Raw genomic sequence first — 14,179 nt, 5'->3', positions numbered from 1 at the left:
AAAAAAACAACAACAACAATAACGTTACCACTGTAATATGTCTTGCAATATCCAAAAAAACAAAAACACCAATAACGTTACCACTCTAATATGTCTTGCAATATCCGTGCGTGTAAAGGTTCTGTGCTATCCTCTTGTTCAATATTCTCTGGGTCTGAATCTGGCTAAAATTGATATGGCAATATTGACGCCATCCTTAACTAAACCGGAGCAGACGGAACTTGCTGCTTTGGCAAGGGGTGGGGCAGTACTGAAACACTGTCTAAGCTGTTCGCCAATCCCAACGCACTAGGACAGCTAACCAATCACATCACATTTAGTTCTTCGGAAGGCGGGCCTTCATCAAACCCGGAACTAATCGAGCCGTTTGTGCCAGGATAGGGAGAAAGGTATTGTAATAATCTAAATTATGTAAAAAATAATGCGTTTTTCGAACCACCAAGCATGAGAGCATGTTCTAGTACACCCCCAAAACAAATTCAAGACATTGTAAAAGAGCATAATAGGACCCCTTTAAGAGTCTTTTCCATACAACCTTCCCTTCAAAACACACACACACACACAAACATTTCAATCAAATACACCAAAAAGTTGGATTTTTTTGCTGCCTGCCTGCACAAAGCTTTAGTGTACTTTTAATGTTAAAATTGAGTTGAGGAGGTACATTTCTGAGACAGACTGTTTAGGGTGCTACCTGACGCGAATCTCCTGGATGTTCGGGATGAAGGTGCAGCTCCTGGGTTTTCTCTCTATAGGGCTGAAGGGGTCGAGATCAGGGCTAGAGGCACCAGAGTTTGCCTCAGCGTCTCTGTAAAATCACACAGAACAAGAAAGTCCTGTTAGTTGTAAAGTATTTGAGGTGTTCTGAGACTGACTGTATAGGCTGATTCTCAGACAACTAGTATTAGCCATACTGTTATCATATTAGCAGAGACTTCTGGGTTTTGTGTTGAAAATACACTGACCTGAGGTCTGGACTGCCATAGTGCCCATCCACCAGTGACGGGCAGGTGGAGGAGGGTGTCAAAGTGCTCAGAGGGGAAGAAGAACTGTCTCTTAAAAGTGATGCAGACATCTCTGACAGCTAAAAAAAAAAAAAAAGAGCACCACCAGATGATAAAGCTGGCAACACATTAAAAGTGTCTCGTTCATTATATTCCAGAAAATGCCAAGCTTACCCTTAAAACATCTATTACACTAATCATGCTGCTCTACTCTAAATGAGTAAATGAGAGTGAAAATTAAATGAAATTTTTTTTTTTAAATGGTTAAAGGAAAAAGACTGTTAAATGAGACATAAGAAGAAAGAGAGAGAGAGAGAGATCTGGTCTGCATGGGCGAGAGAATGAGGCAAGGTCTGGATGGACACTAGGGCTGTAAAGGCTCACCTTGCTCTCACTGAGACTGCAGCTCACCTATATATATATATATATATAATTAAATTTATTAAATTATTAAAGATTTATTATCTGAAAGCAAGTATCTTGTTTTAAGGATGATATTTTACTGAAAACAATAATAATTATATATCCATACATACATACATACATACTATGTTTTCAGGGCTGTCAAGCTCTAACATGACAACATTTTTTTCTTTGTTGCGACAGGAGAGTATAGACAGACAGAAAACGAAGTGGTGGATGGGATATGGAAAGGTGCCTTACCCTTAAAACATCTATTACACTAATCATGCTGCTCTACTCTAAATGAGTAAATGAGAGTGAAAATTAAATGAAATTTTTTTTTTTAAATGGTTAAAGGAAAAAGACTGTTAAATGAGACATAAGAAGAAAGAGAGAGAGAGAGAGATCTGGTCTGCATGGGCGAGAGAATGAGGCAAGGTCTGGATGGACACTAGGGCTGTAAAGGCTCACCTTGCTCTCACTGAGACTGCAGCTCACCTGGCTGTACTGCCTGTTGAAGGTGTGCATGAGCAGTCGCACACACTGAAAAGAGAAAAAAATTTAGGAAAAGGGAATAAAATACATAAAGTAACAATATAAAGAGTTTTAGCATTTCAGAGTGGTGGTTTTCAATTTAGTAAAATAACAGTTAACAGTAATAAAAATTTATGGTTTAATCTCACCAGGACCAAATTTTAACATATGGACATCGTGATTTGAAAAACTAAATGTGTCTCTATTAACTTCACACAGAATCTGAAATAATATATTGCAATGATTCTGTTTTTTTTTCTATTAAAATGCCAGTCTTATTTATTTATTGTTGTATGGCAAACAATTCTTTGAGGTATCTGAATATTTTTTAGAATGGAGTTTAAGTAAGTAAATAAATAAGAAAACATAATCGGTCTGAATATTGAGCCTTGTGGTACTCCTTATCTTATCCTTAATATATATATATTATTTTTTCTTACAAGTCTTATTTTTTTCTTATTTTCTTACAAGTCCTATATACATACATACATAAAATTGAATTAATTTTCATTTGCCTATCCAATTGGCTTTTTGTTCGTTTGTTTGTTTTGAACATAAAATTTTATTTATACATACATATATATATATATATATATATATATATATATAAATAAATTTATTAAATTATTAAAGATTTATTATCTGAAAGAAAGTATCTTGTTTTAAGGATGATATTTTACTGAAAACAATAATAATTATATATCCATACATACATACATACATACATATATATACATATACTGTATATATATATACGCACACTTTTGTTTGGTTTAGTCAAAGTGGACTTGGTGGGAATAGCCTATCAGTGTCATGTTATGTGAATATAAAGCAGCAGACATTCACCTTGGCAGCCAGCTCCCTCTGCCTCTCGTTGGGACTGTCCAGACACAGACTGACTACTGGGTTGATCATGGGGCTGGAGGCCTTTGGTGAATCCATCAGGTCTTTGCCACAGAAAGAGTCCTGTCCCAGCAGTAGAGATGTTTCCAGCTTCTCTCTCAGCAGAAGGTAATGCCTGGTCTTCTCCACCTGTAAGCAAACACAGACCTCACAGTCATTTACTTGAATGAAAACAAAAAGCCAAAATTAAAAGCCCTTAAACATTCAGATGGACCATATTTTACCTCTTGTAGGAGGCTAAGTTTCTCCAGCTCCCACTGGTGGTCCAGGATGAGGCTGTCGCTGCGCGGCCTCCAACCCGCAAGGTTCTCCTCTCCGCGCACATATGCCACTGAGGTGTCCAGCACCCGTCTGCGCCTCCTTTGCATACCTGCACCATCAATGCAGAACAACAAAATGAATCAAACAAAAGGGTTAAATGTGCATATTTATGTGATAAAAAATTGATAATTTGTACATTTGAATTTGTACATAATAACTTACCAGGGCTTCCAATGTCAGCCAAATGGCAGAGGCTTAATTCATACACTCCAGTCACACGGTTACTGAGACACGAAAGACCAATTAACCATTTAACTCCACTATTACGATGATAATCCAAATGAAAAACTGTTTTTAGATGTCAGTTTTGAGCATTAAAGCTTGGAAATAGTGCATTGATTAACTCAAACTCAATTTACTTGACTGCAAAAAGAGGCCAGCAAACTTTCCTCACCTCTCAGAGGGCCTAAAGGCACCAGTGCTGAAAAGGTTTCGAATGGAGCGACATGCAGGAAGTTTAGCATCTCTGGAGTAGAACACCATGCAAAAGTCCTTAGTGATGACAGTGGGCTGAGTGCAGTTCTCCATCTAAACATTACAGCAACAAGTTAGTTGAACATCTCATAATCAAATTCAGAGCTAAACTACTGACTGTGTAGTCTGAATTTACTGTTACTTGTGTTGATACTTCATTTTATTAGTTCCAATATCTCCCACATCGATTAAATGTCATAATCTGATCACTTTAGTTTGAAAGAGTCTTCCTCACCTCAAGATAGGCGGAGAGGGTGATGTAAATTTTCTCTCCATATGGAGTGACACGGTTCAGCAGGAGGGAGTTGTGCATGGAGCTGTCCCATGCAGCCTCAAAGCGGTAAAATGTCCTGAAAAGTTGCAAACAGCTTTGAGAATTATATGACTGCTTATATTTTTCTTTATTTGTACAAGTTTGAAAACGTATGGTGGGTTACAACAAACAAACAATAAATAAATAAAAAATACTGTATGCTTAAGGATATAGCATACCTATGGTCAATTCCCAATGACACTCTGACAGGACACAAAGAAATTAACATGTTAGTGAATTAAAATTTTGTTAACATACTAATTTTAATTATGTCATTAAATAATCAGAATATTAAGAATAAAATTTTATTTAAATGCATCTATGTGAATTAGTTATGAGTTGTTAGCACACATTTTAATTCATATTAAGAGTAATTGATTAATATACATTAATTAATTGACCTTATATACATAATATATACATAATACAAATCATTTTAATAAATAGAATTCATGTAAACACTTTGTTATTGCTAACATTGCTATTTTATTATGACACAATAGTCATATTGCAAATAGCAAAAACAGCTTGTAAAAGCATTCTGTTATTGAGAGGTACTGGAGGAAGGATCGGTGGTGTACCTGTCATCATAAGATGGTCGTATGTAGCCTGAAGACAGGATGTTGAGGGACAGGATGTTGGGGTCGATGATAGTCTCATCCGCCTCGGGTGTGTTACGGATACGCCCTAAAAAAGAACAAAAGAAATGCTGAGTCATCTGAAACTCTGCCTGACATCTCCATTTGTCCTCTATGCCAGTAGTGCTTAATGTGATGGATAAAAAATTTTAAAAGAAAAAAATAGCACAGCATTTTCTAACCTATGACGAGCTCTTTAACCTCCTTCCACTCAATATCATTGCCGGTTTCATGGGCAATAGTTACTGTAATTCTCCTTTGGATGCCCTGCAGAAAATATGAAAAATCCTCCATTTTTATCTCAATCTACAAAACTGTTCAAAACATTGGGGTCTGTAAAAACTTTTTTCACAGGAATTAATACTTTTCAGCAAGGAACTATTAAAGTAATCAGTGTCAGTGTCAGTAAAGATATTTATATGCCAGTAGTGCTTAATGTGATGGATAAAAAATTTTAAAAGAAAAAAATAGCACAGCATTTTCTAACCTATGACGAGCTCTTTAACCTCCTTCCACTCAATATCATTGCCGGTTTCATGGGCAATAGTTACTGTAATTCTCCTTTGGATGCCCTGCAGAAAATATGAAAAATCCTCCATTTTTATCTCAATCTACAAAACTGTTCAAAACATTGGGGTCTGTAAAAACTTTTTTCACAGGAATTAATACTTTTCAGCAAGGAACTATTAAAGTAATCAGAAGTGTCAGTAAAGATATTTATAATGTTACAAACTTTTAAAAAGTAGTGTAAATAAAATATCATCTGTACTACCATTAAAGGGGTTAATAGGGACAGAAAGATGGATTCATGTTTACCTGGTGCAACAGGAATGTACCATGGCAGGGCATTCCACCCCTGTGATCAACAACAGCTGGGATGTAGCTAAAAAAAAAGTACACAAACAGGTACAAGGGTTATATTATATATGAATAACCTACCATACACATAGGATTCAATGAATAACTAGGAACTGATATACCAAAATGTGTTTTCAGATACTCACTCTCCATTGGCCTCCAGCTCACAGATCTCAAAGAATGCCATAAGGTCATATTTGCAGTGACAGGGGCCAGCAGTGGAGCGTGTCAGCGTGTTCAGTTTAGTGGCGGGCACTGGGGAGAGACAAGAGGTAGAGTTCAGACACAGACAGACCACAAGTACTGTATGTACTGGTCAAGAAATGAGACAAAACATCACCCTACCTGGCTTTGACAAAGGCATAACTCTAGGGAACTGCCTTCTTGTTGGACGTAAGGAACTATAGGGAGGGAGGGAACATTTTATTTGACATTTTAGGTGACTAAAAAGTATTATAATAATAAAAATCTAAAGTTGCTCACCTAATTAAGTCCTTGCAGAGAGGAGGGAAAGGCTGTTTCTGGTAGTGGCCGAACACCTCAAAAACGATTGGCTGACTCTTGATGTATTCCACGAAAGACTTGGTGACCTCCACGGTTATCTGCAATAGTAGCAAACCGCACAAATTGTTTATGTTTGATTTATTTCTAACATCTCAAACATGGTTGAATTACTTCATTAATAAATGGCACAAAGGTTGATTACATTTTGTACATGGTAGAATCCCAGTGGAGGCCCTCGGCCTGTATTCTTTAATGGCTCAGTGGAAAATGCCTCGTCATGCCTGTGAATAAAACTGGAAAAAGACACAGGACAGCTGAGATGAGATTGCATCAGATGTCTTATGAGCATCCTGGATGAGTGTTTGCAGAAGCGTCATTCAAACTGAGGGGGCACATTGTTTTTGAGCATGTTTTTTTTTGTTTGTTTGTTTTGCAAAAAAAAGTGTTTGTCTAAACCACTGTGTCTGAAATTTGTACGTAATGTGCAGAAGTATTTGCCTTTCAAACCCTAAAATCTGTCAGATGTACAGCACAGTTTCTTTTATGGAAAATCCTGATAAATCTATGGATGTGATACATCTACTCACTTGAACTGGCAGAAGATATCTGCATACTCAGCAGAGATGCTGGAGGCCTGAAGCACTGTGACCCTGAAGGTGAAGTTGCTGCCGATATTCAAGTGCTGGAGTGATATTTCCTGAGTCACATCAAGAGGACATTCCAGACCACCCTTCAGAGGACTGTTAGGAACATCAGGAGAGGCTAGATGCAGCAATGCATGAGAAAACAGTTAAGATTAGAATACAAATACTGTCTGACTCTTATCTTGTGTAAGTCACTTATATTACTATTAACAACTACAACTAACAACTAAACGGTAAAAATATCACAGTAGTATGATTGTTGGGCATATTATTTTATGTTCTGGCATGTATACATTTATTATAATGTATTGTGCAAAATGTATATCAATCACTTAATCAAGTATAAGTATATCAAGTATATCAAGACCCTTACTGGATCCTCTTCAGTTTGCCTACAGAGCAAACAGGTCTGTGGACGATGCAGTAAACATGGGACTGCATTATGTTCTGCAACATCTAGACAGACCAGGGACTTATGTGAGGATCCTGTTCGTGGACTTCAGCTCGGCCTTTAACACCATCATCCCAAGACGCGTTTCAGAAAGGCGGGGCATAGAGGAGAAACAATAATGTACAGTATGTGGAAAATAATGTTTTTTGAACCTTAAACCACATAAACACATTTTATTACACCAAATACACAAAATAATGTTCTTTTTAGCAACATCATATGACCCCTTTAAACATATTACCTGCACAGGTGTTGTTGTTGACCTCATCAGCACTGAGGCCCATATCTGAGTTTTGCCCTTCTCCTTCTACGATTCGCAGCTCCTCTTGAGATGTATTTGTGTGAGACATCCCACCGGTGCATGATTCTGTATGGAACTAAGCAGAGAGAAAAAAAATTCTTGATGGTGTCTCACCTTCTATGAAAACAATTTAATACCTAAAAATCCAAAGCCCAACTCCACTTCAGAGATAATAACTGTGAGAATTAATTTGCCAAGCAGAAAAAAAAGAATCAGTTACATTAAATGAGTAACACAACCAACCTTCTCAAACTGTTGATCCTCAAATGAGATCTTGGCAGTTCCTGATTGTCTTACACCTGAGCCATAATCAGGAGCCTCTTCATCAGCTGTGACAAGAAATTAAAGATTATGGCAACAATTTAATATTTAATCCTATTTATGCTTGCATACTCAAAACAATTCTAAACATTATCAGAGGAAGGAAATAAATAAATACATACATACAAACATACATACATACATACATATATATTTCATTCATAAAAAAACAAGAGAATTTACCAATGAAATATATAAAACATAATCGGTCTGAATACTGAGCCTTGTGGTACACCTATACTGTTATTAAAAAAAGTCAAACAATCAGTTCCTGATTGTCTTACACCTGAGCCATAACCAGGAGCCTCTTCATCAGCTGTGACAAGAAATTAAAGATTATGGCAACAATTTAATATTTAATCCTATTTATGCTTGCATACTCAAAACAATTCTAAACATTATCAGAGGAAGGAAGGAAATAAATAAATACATACATACAAACATACATACATACATACATGTATATTTCATTCATAAAAAAACAAGAGAATTTACCAATGAAATATATAAAACATAATCGGTCTGAATACTGAGCCTTGTGGTACACCTATACTGTTATTAAAAAAAGTCAAACAATACTTCAGTTAAATTTCTAATTGGAATCTGCTCAAAATAGGTTTGTGAAAGCATCATGAAGATAAACTTACCTGATATGGCTTGTACTGCCACACGGAGGAACCCCTTGACCTCGCCTTTCTCACTCACAATGGCCACACGGTGCACTAATGGCACAGGGTACAGCAGATTACTCAGATACACAAATGCCCTACGGGAGAAGAAGGAGAGGATGATGGGAAAAAGGAGGAGAGTCAAAGAAAGAAGAGGGATTTGAGACAGTTGATGGGGTGAAAAAAGAAGAAAAAGTGTTAACATGAATGGAAAAAGAAGTTTAAATGGGAAAAATGTCAGTGAAGATCAACTCAGCCACACTGCCACTAGACAACATAACATCATACACAAAAAAGCAACCAAACAAGAAGCTGCTCCAGCGAAAGCCAAAAAGTCTGCGGTTCATCTGTGAATACTCTATTAGAGCCTCTATTCTCATAAAATGATACAGAAAGTGGTGATAGCAAGGGTTTTGGTCTCTGTGGGGGTTGGTGAAAGTGTTTCAAGAACATGCATATAGAGGAGAACTGCACCACAAGCTACTTTACACTATAACATTTGACTAACTGCTCTAATTGTCAAGTCATAAACATAGGCGAAGATATGGAAATGCACTGTCATACATCTGATTTTAATTGACGTTTCAGTAACTGATTGAAGGTTTAATTATAATTCCATGTCACAATTATGTGTCTATGAAATCCCTGAACTAGACATGACATCGAATGCAGTTAAGTTTGGTGACAGATTTGTACAAATTCATTCATTCAATTCAAATCTGCCCTCTTGATCCCAATTTGTTGCTGGACGAAGCTTGACAGGCCGGGTTCAAGAGTGGCAGGAAGTGTGGCCAGAGGGGAGGAGCTTTCAACAAGATTGGTGAGTCGCAAATACAGCATGCTCAGATAAACAAAATGTTTAGTGAGAAAATAAACTCCAAATTTGGCTTGTTGGGCCAGATGCAAACTGGAAAGCAAAAAATTGAAATGACATTAACATACATGAATTTAACCTCCATCAACTTAAAAGAGAAATCAGAGTCAACACATGTCACAAATCTTGTATGTTGCATGTGCGCAGGGAAGTGAGAGTGTGGGTGCCAATCCAAAACTGTGATACAAATTTTAGCTCTGGCATGCCTGATTGAGACTGCTGTAGTCGAAACCAGCTCTTTCATTTTGAGCGCTGCAGCTTTTCAGGCAAAACAATCAGCTGATTTATACCGATCACAGAAACAACGGAATTCTGCAGAGGATGCTAATTTCATTTCAGAGAAGAACAGACAAAAATGTATTATGCTGCCATACAATGCTGTATCTTTCAAAACAGGGCAGAATTGACGTGACTGGCATTCACAACACTATTAATTTTGTCCTGTAGAGTCACCCATGTTCAAATGCCTCCAAATGCCTAAAGTTGCCCTATGTAACAATATACATCCATTAGGAATCTATGTCACCAGTGGTCTACTGTGTTTCAGTCAGTATCTTGACATTGCTATTCATTTTGTTCAGCTTCCTCTCATTCAGTTACTGAAAACCTCAGATACCACTGAAATGGTCCCTTTCAACACTGTATGCAACAATATAAGATTATCAATGCATAAGAAAAAAGATAAAAGCTTTGTTGACTTAGAAGTAAAACACATCTGAAACATGCAGAAAGAGGCATTAAAACTGCCTTCAGATCAGGTTAACAGTTTCACACTTTCAAAGTCAAATGTTGTAAGACAGACCATAAAGAAATATATATGATTCATTTTGTTCAGCTTCCTCTCATTCAGTTACTGAAAACCTCAGATACCACTGAAATGGTCCCTTTCAACACTGTATGCAACAATATAAGATTATCAATGCATAAGAAAAAAGATAAAAGCTTTGTTGACTTAGAAGTAAAACACATCTAAAACATGCAGAAAAAGGCATTAAAACTGCCTTCAGATCAGGTTAACAGTTTCACACTTTCAAAGTCAAATGTTGTAAGACAGACCATAAAGAAATATATATATTTTTTAATATTTTATTTATTATATTATATTTACATTGACATATTAGGATAGCATCATTCTTTATTCATCTATGTATTTATAATTAAAATCTACATTTGTGTTGTTGTTATTATTATTATTAATACATGTACTATATACTTTATTATATTTACATTGACAATGGAATGTCATCAACATTTATTTATTTGTTTGTTTGCTTGTTTATTAAAATTAAAATTATTAATATTATCAAATGTATTGTATTTTATTATATTTGTGTTGACAAAACAGAACAGCATCAAAATGTATTTATTGTTAAAATTCAAATAATAATAATAATTTATTATTATTATTATTGTAATAAATGTACTACATTTATTATATTTCATTTAACTGTATTTACATTGACATAATAGAATGGAATCAAAAATGTATTTACAAAAGAAAAACTAAGATCCAAATCATTCTTATTCTAATTAATAATAATAAATGCCATCCAAGAAAATGACTGTATAATGTAGAACACTAGATGAAAAAATATGGCAGTAATGTTTGTTTAGCAAGAAATTCATTTTTACCTGTTTTACCTGAAAACATGAGAATACATTTAGGAACTGACCAAAATGATCTTTATCTTTGCAATAGATATTCTCCCCCCTGTCTGTGATGTTCATTTATTTAGTGCCCTGTTAGGAAGTTCTAGTAACAGTCCCTGTTGTCTGTGTCTCAGTGTGAAAGAGCTAGTTTCCTCTGACAGCATGCTCCTGAAACCTCACCAACCTTCCCACTAAACTGAACAGAGGCCAGCGGTCGTAAAAGGGGTCCTGGCCATCGCTGACACCTGGGCAGTGCTCCCCCACACCATCCTCCTCCTCTCTCCCAAGCTCTGAGCCAGGGTCCTCCATAAAGATCTCATCATCCAGGTCATCCAACTCCTCCTCCTCCACCTCGACTTTCCCATAATGCCGCTCATCAGCGAGCTCGGTTATGTCAGAGTCGGGGTCAGAGAGGGTGGGGGAGAGGGTAAGGTCACTCATGCGCTCGCTCATGCACGTGTTGAGAATGGGAGTGCTGGTGCAGCCGAAAACACGGGAACTGGGTTAGTACAACACCACACACGCACACGCCGTTTCCAGTCATGTACAGTGGGAATACCAGCATCCACTCAGCACATTAAAGCATACAAATTTGACTGGTCAATTACTCACCGACCAACCAGACGGAACCATGGAAAGCGGTCATAGAAGGGGTCACCGCCGGACATCATATGATCGCAGTCCTCGACTGCAGTACTGGGCACCTCTGCTGCTCGGTCATACATTTCTCTCATCAAATCCAGTCTTTGTCTGCTGAGACAACAGTAATGCATCAACAAAACATACTCTGTAATGTTATATGCAATGTTCTATTTATATGCTCACTTTTTAAGCATAAACCAAAAAGGAAAAGGTGGCTAACATTCATTAAACCCCCTATAGCTTTAGCCTATTAGCTTTGAGATCATCAACATGCTGGTCTACTCCTAAAGGGTGAAATTAACAGCTACATGCATTTAAAATGTACAATATTTGTCTTCTAGGAACAGAAAAAAAATATTAATGATTCATTCTACACATAGTGCATCCAAATCTTTGTCTCTTTAGAATAAGAATGAACTACCTACAGTAATACCACCTGCCTCTGATTAGCAATACCAAATAGTCATGACTGTGACATAAATTTAAGTCTATTTGGCCATTATTCAAGGGCATAAGCATTGATAGAGTAGAAAATATGATCTTGTTCATTTTACAGTACCTGAATTAATCCCTTTTTAGTTTGAAATTAGTGTTGAGGGTGTAAACAAGCTACATGCTCATCATAATTTAAAATAGTTCAACTACAGTCAAGCTACTCAGTTAAAAAGTTAATTAGACACTACTAGAGTAGCTACAAACAAAATGTATGTAACAAAGATTTTTAATAGGACAATCTCTTTTTAGCAATCAGATATATAATTTAAACGGCAAAATTATGTTGGTGCAAAAACAATGAGGGTTGTTGAATTGGTTTGTGAATAATTTATTTACATGAACTGTCTGACCTAACAATTCACTAAAATTGATCAGACTTCCCAATGCAACATATGAGACAGACATTCATATGACATTGATGCAGCATTTTTTCATGTTACACCACTTCTGATGTAAAAAGTAGCATATTACCGGAAAAAAGTGACACCATTTTGAAAGTAGCTGAGCTATAACTCGTCATGCATAACTACAGGGCTAGACTCATCTTGTGGGCATTATGTGCATATTTGTGTATGTTTAATCTCACTGTACCTGAGTTTGTCCAGTGTCCAGTAGTGTGTGGCACCATTTTTCTGGTCCTGAACCTCTACTGCTACGATGGTGCGAGGGAACAGCCTTTTCTCCCTATCTTTGGCTATGCTGGGGGGCAAGAGGTCAGGGGGCAGCGGGGAGTACAGTGTGTCCGTTAGTAGTACAAACTGAAACTGAACCTGCAAATAAAAAAGGGAACAATTTATCGATTTGTATCCATTTATACTCATTTTTGAGATTTAATCTTATCTAAAAATAACTTTTTTTATTAAGCTGACCTAAAATTATTTCAGTGTACCTTTTTCTTTAGCTCCACACTAATGGCATTAGCCTCCTTGAGGAAAATTGCATTTCCCCATAGCAAGTCTCTGAGAGAGGTGAACTGATAGAATCGCCATTTCCGGAAAGCCCAGAGGGCCAGTTCTGTCTCTTGCTTTGTCCACGGCACTGCAGGACCAAAATATGAACCCATTTCAAATGAGATGTCTCAGGAACAACTAAGCACTTACAACACATGTTTCAGACCTGCCTGCCTGAAATTTTTTTTGAGTACCATTAGTGTGACCGGTAAAGCCGCAAAAACTAGATATTGTAGCTGATACTAATCATAGGCTGGTTGATTTGCTGGTTTTAGCCAGTTGATCTGGTTCCCAGAGTGGTTTACATATCTAGATCAGTCATGCTGGATACTAGAGGGCGCCCCTGCGCAGAAAGTCCACATATGCATCACCAAAGAAATAGAGCTCAGGACTCCATGAAATACCATACACGTTTCCTCATCTCAGCGCAGGACTCACGGACACACAAACAGAGCCAGTTTGGAGAGAAAAAAAAAAAATGCTACTTGTAAAGATACAGTGTTCGTCTTTAATGAAGTGGCCGCTCAGGACAATATCCTGCCGACTGCTGGCATCCTCCCGGCCGACCCTACCGGAAAACATGGAGGCCATATGTCAGAATAAAGGGGAAAAAATATGAAAAATGTAACAAAAAAATGTAATCATTTTTTAAACCAATGATTTAATCTAAAGATCGGTTAGCTCATATCACATCAAACCGTTCAAATTATTATTATTGTTATACTTTATTCTCAAATTATTGTTAACAACATCAGCATTGCCTATAGTGTGTAGTAGCGTGTAGATTTCAATTTCTGTACAGTCTAACCTCTAATTCTCATACCGTTCAAATTTCATATTAAGAAATTCTTTTAACCCAAAAAGCTAATTATGCTCCCTTCGAACTGGTTGTCTTTAAAATACAAGGCTATCTGTACCTTCTAACTGGTTGTCTTTAAAATACAAATCTTGTTTAATCCCAGGCTATCTGTAATCAGATGCACATTTGAAACTGGAATATAATTTAATTTCATTCACATGTGTTTCATAAACAAATAATCCTTTCTGGATTACAATCCGCCATCAAAATGATAAATTTAATTATTCCAGCTGCTGTGAGAAAAGGCTATAAACGATCCTCCACCTGCAGGATCCTCACATGCGATAGCCTAAAAGCCGGGACAACTTCTTTATGTTTACAAACGTGACGTAATGACACAGCGGCATGCTCGAATTTCCTGCGAAAACCTACC

General features: G+C 36.9%; 1 protein-coding gene across 1 annotated transcript in view; it reads right to left on the bottom strand.

The window, feature by feature from the left end:
• Positions 1-14,179, bottom strand: part of LOC107718161 (kinesin-like protein KIF1A) — a 35,903-nt gene that overhangs the window by 4,495 nt on the left and 17,229 nt on the right. The window contains exons 19-43 of the mRNA XM_016525140.1: positions 13,433-13,515; positions 12,887-13,035; positions 12,589-12,767; positions 11,473-11,610; positions 11,045-11,335; positions 8,316-8,434; positions 7,591-7,676; positions 7,288-7,423; positions 6,539-6,713; positions 6,154-6,244; positions 5,931-6,049; positions 5,793-5,848; positions 5,594-5,702; positions 5,406-5,472; positions 5,077-5,161; positions 4,533-4,638; positions 4,131-4,154; positions 3,874-3,988; positions 3,559-3,692; positions 3,327-3,388; positions 3,068-3,213; positions 2,787-2,972; positions 1,878-1,949; positions 966-1,084; positions 695-808 (exon numbers count right to left, since the gene is read on the bottom strand). Coding sequence (XP_016380626.1) covers positions 695-808; positions 966-1,084; positions 1,878-1,949; positions 2,787-2,972; positions 3,068-3,213; positions 3,327-3,388; positions 3,559-3,692; positions 3,874-3,988; positions 4,131-4,154; positions 4,533-4,638; positions 5,077-5,161; positions 5,406-5,472; positions 5,594-5,702; positions 5,793-5,848; positions 5,931-6,049; positions 6,154-6,244; positions 6,539-6,713; positions 7,288-7,423; positions 7,591-7,676; positions 8,316-8,434; positions 11,045-11,335; positions 11,473-11,610; positions 12,589-12,767; positions 12,887-13,035; positions 13,433-13,515 — 2,961 coding nt within the window. The remainder of the gene's footprint in view (positions 1-694; positions 809-965; positions 1,085-1,877; positions 1,950-2,786; positions 2,973-3,067; positions 3,214-3,326; positions 3,389-3,558; positions 3,693-3,873; positions 3,989-4,130; positions 4,155-4,532; positions 4,639-5,076; positions 5,162-5,405; positions 5,473-5,593; positions 5,703-5,792; positions 5,849-5,930; positions 6,050-6,153; positions 6,245-6,538; positions 6,714-7,287; positions 7,424-7,590; positions 7,677-8,315; positions 8,435-11,044; positions 11,336-11,472; positions 11,611-12,588; positions 12,768-12,886; positions 13,036-13,432; positions 13,516-14,179) is intronic.

The sequence above is a fragment of the Sinocyclocheilus rhinocerous genome, unplaced genomic scaffold, assembly GCF_001515625.1.
Source record: "Sinocyclocheilus rhinocerous isolate Xijiao unplaced genomic scaffold, SAMN03320098_v1.1 scaffold480, whole genome shotgun sequence".
In the NCBI taxonomy this organism is placed as follows: domain Eukaryota; kingdom Metazoa; phylum Chordata; class Actinopteri; order Cypriniformes; family Cyprinidae; genus Sinocyclocheilus; species Sinocyclocheilus rhinocerous.
The sequence above is the reverse complement of the archived record's forward strand: the minus strand, read 5'-3'. Positions and strand labels throughout refer to the sequence as shown.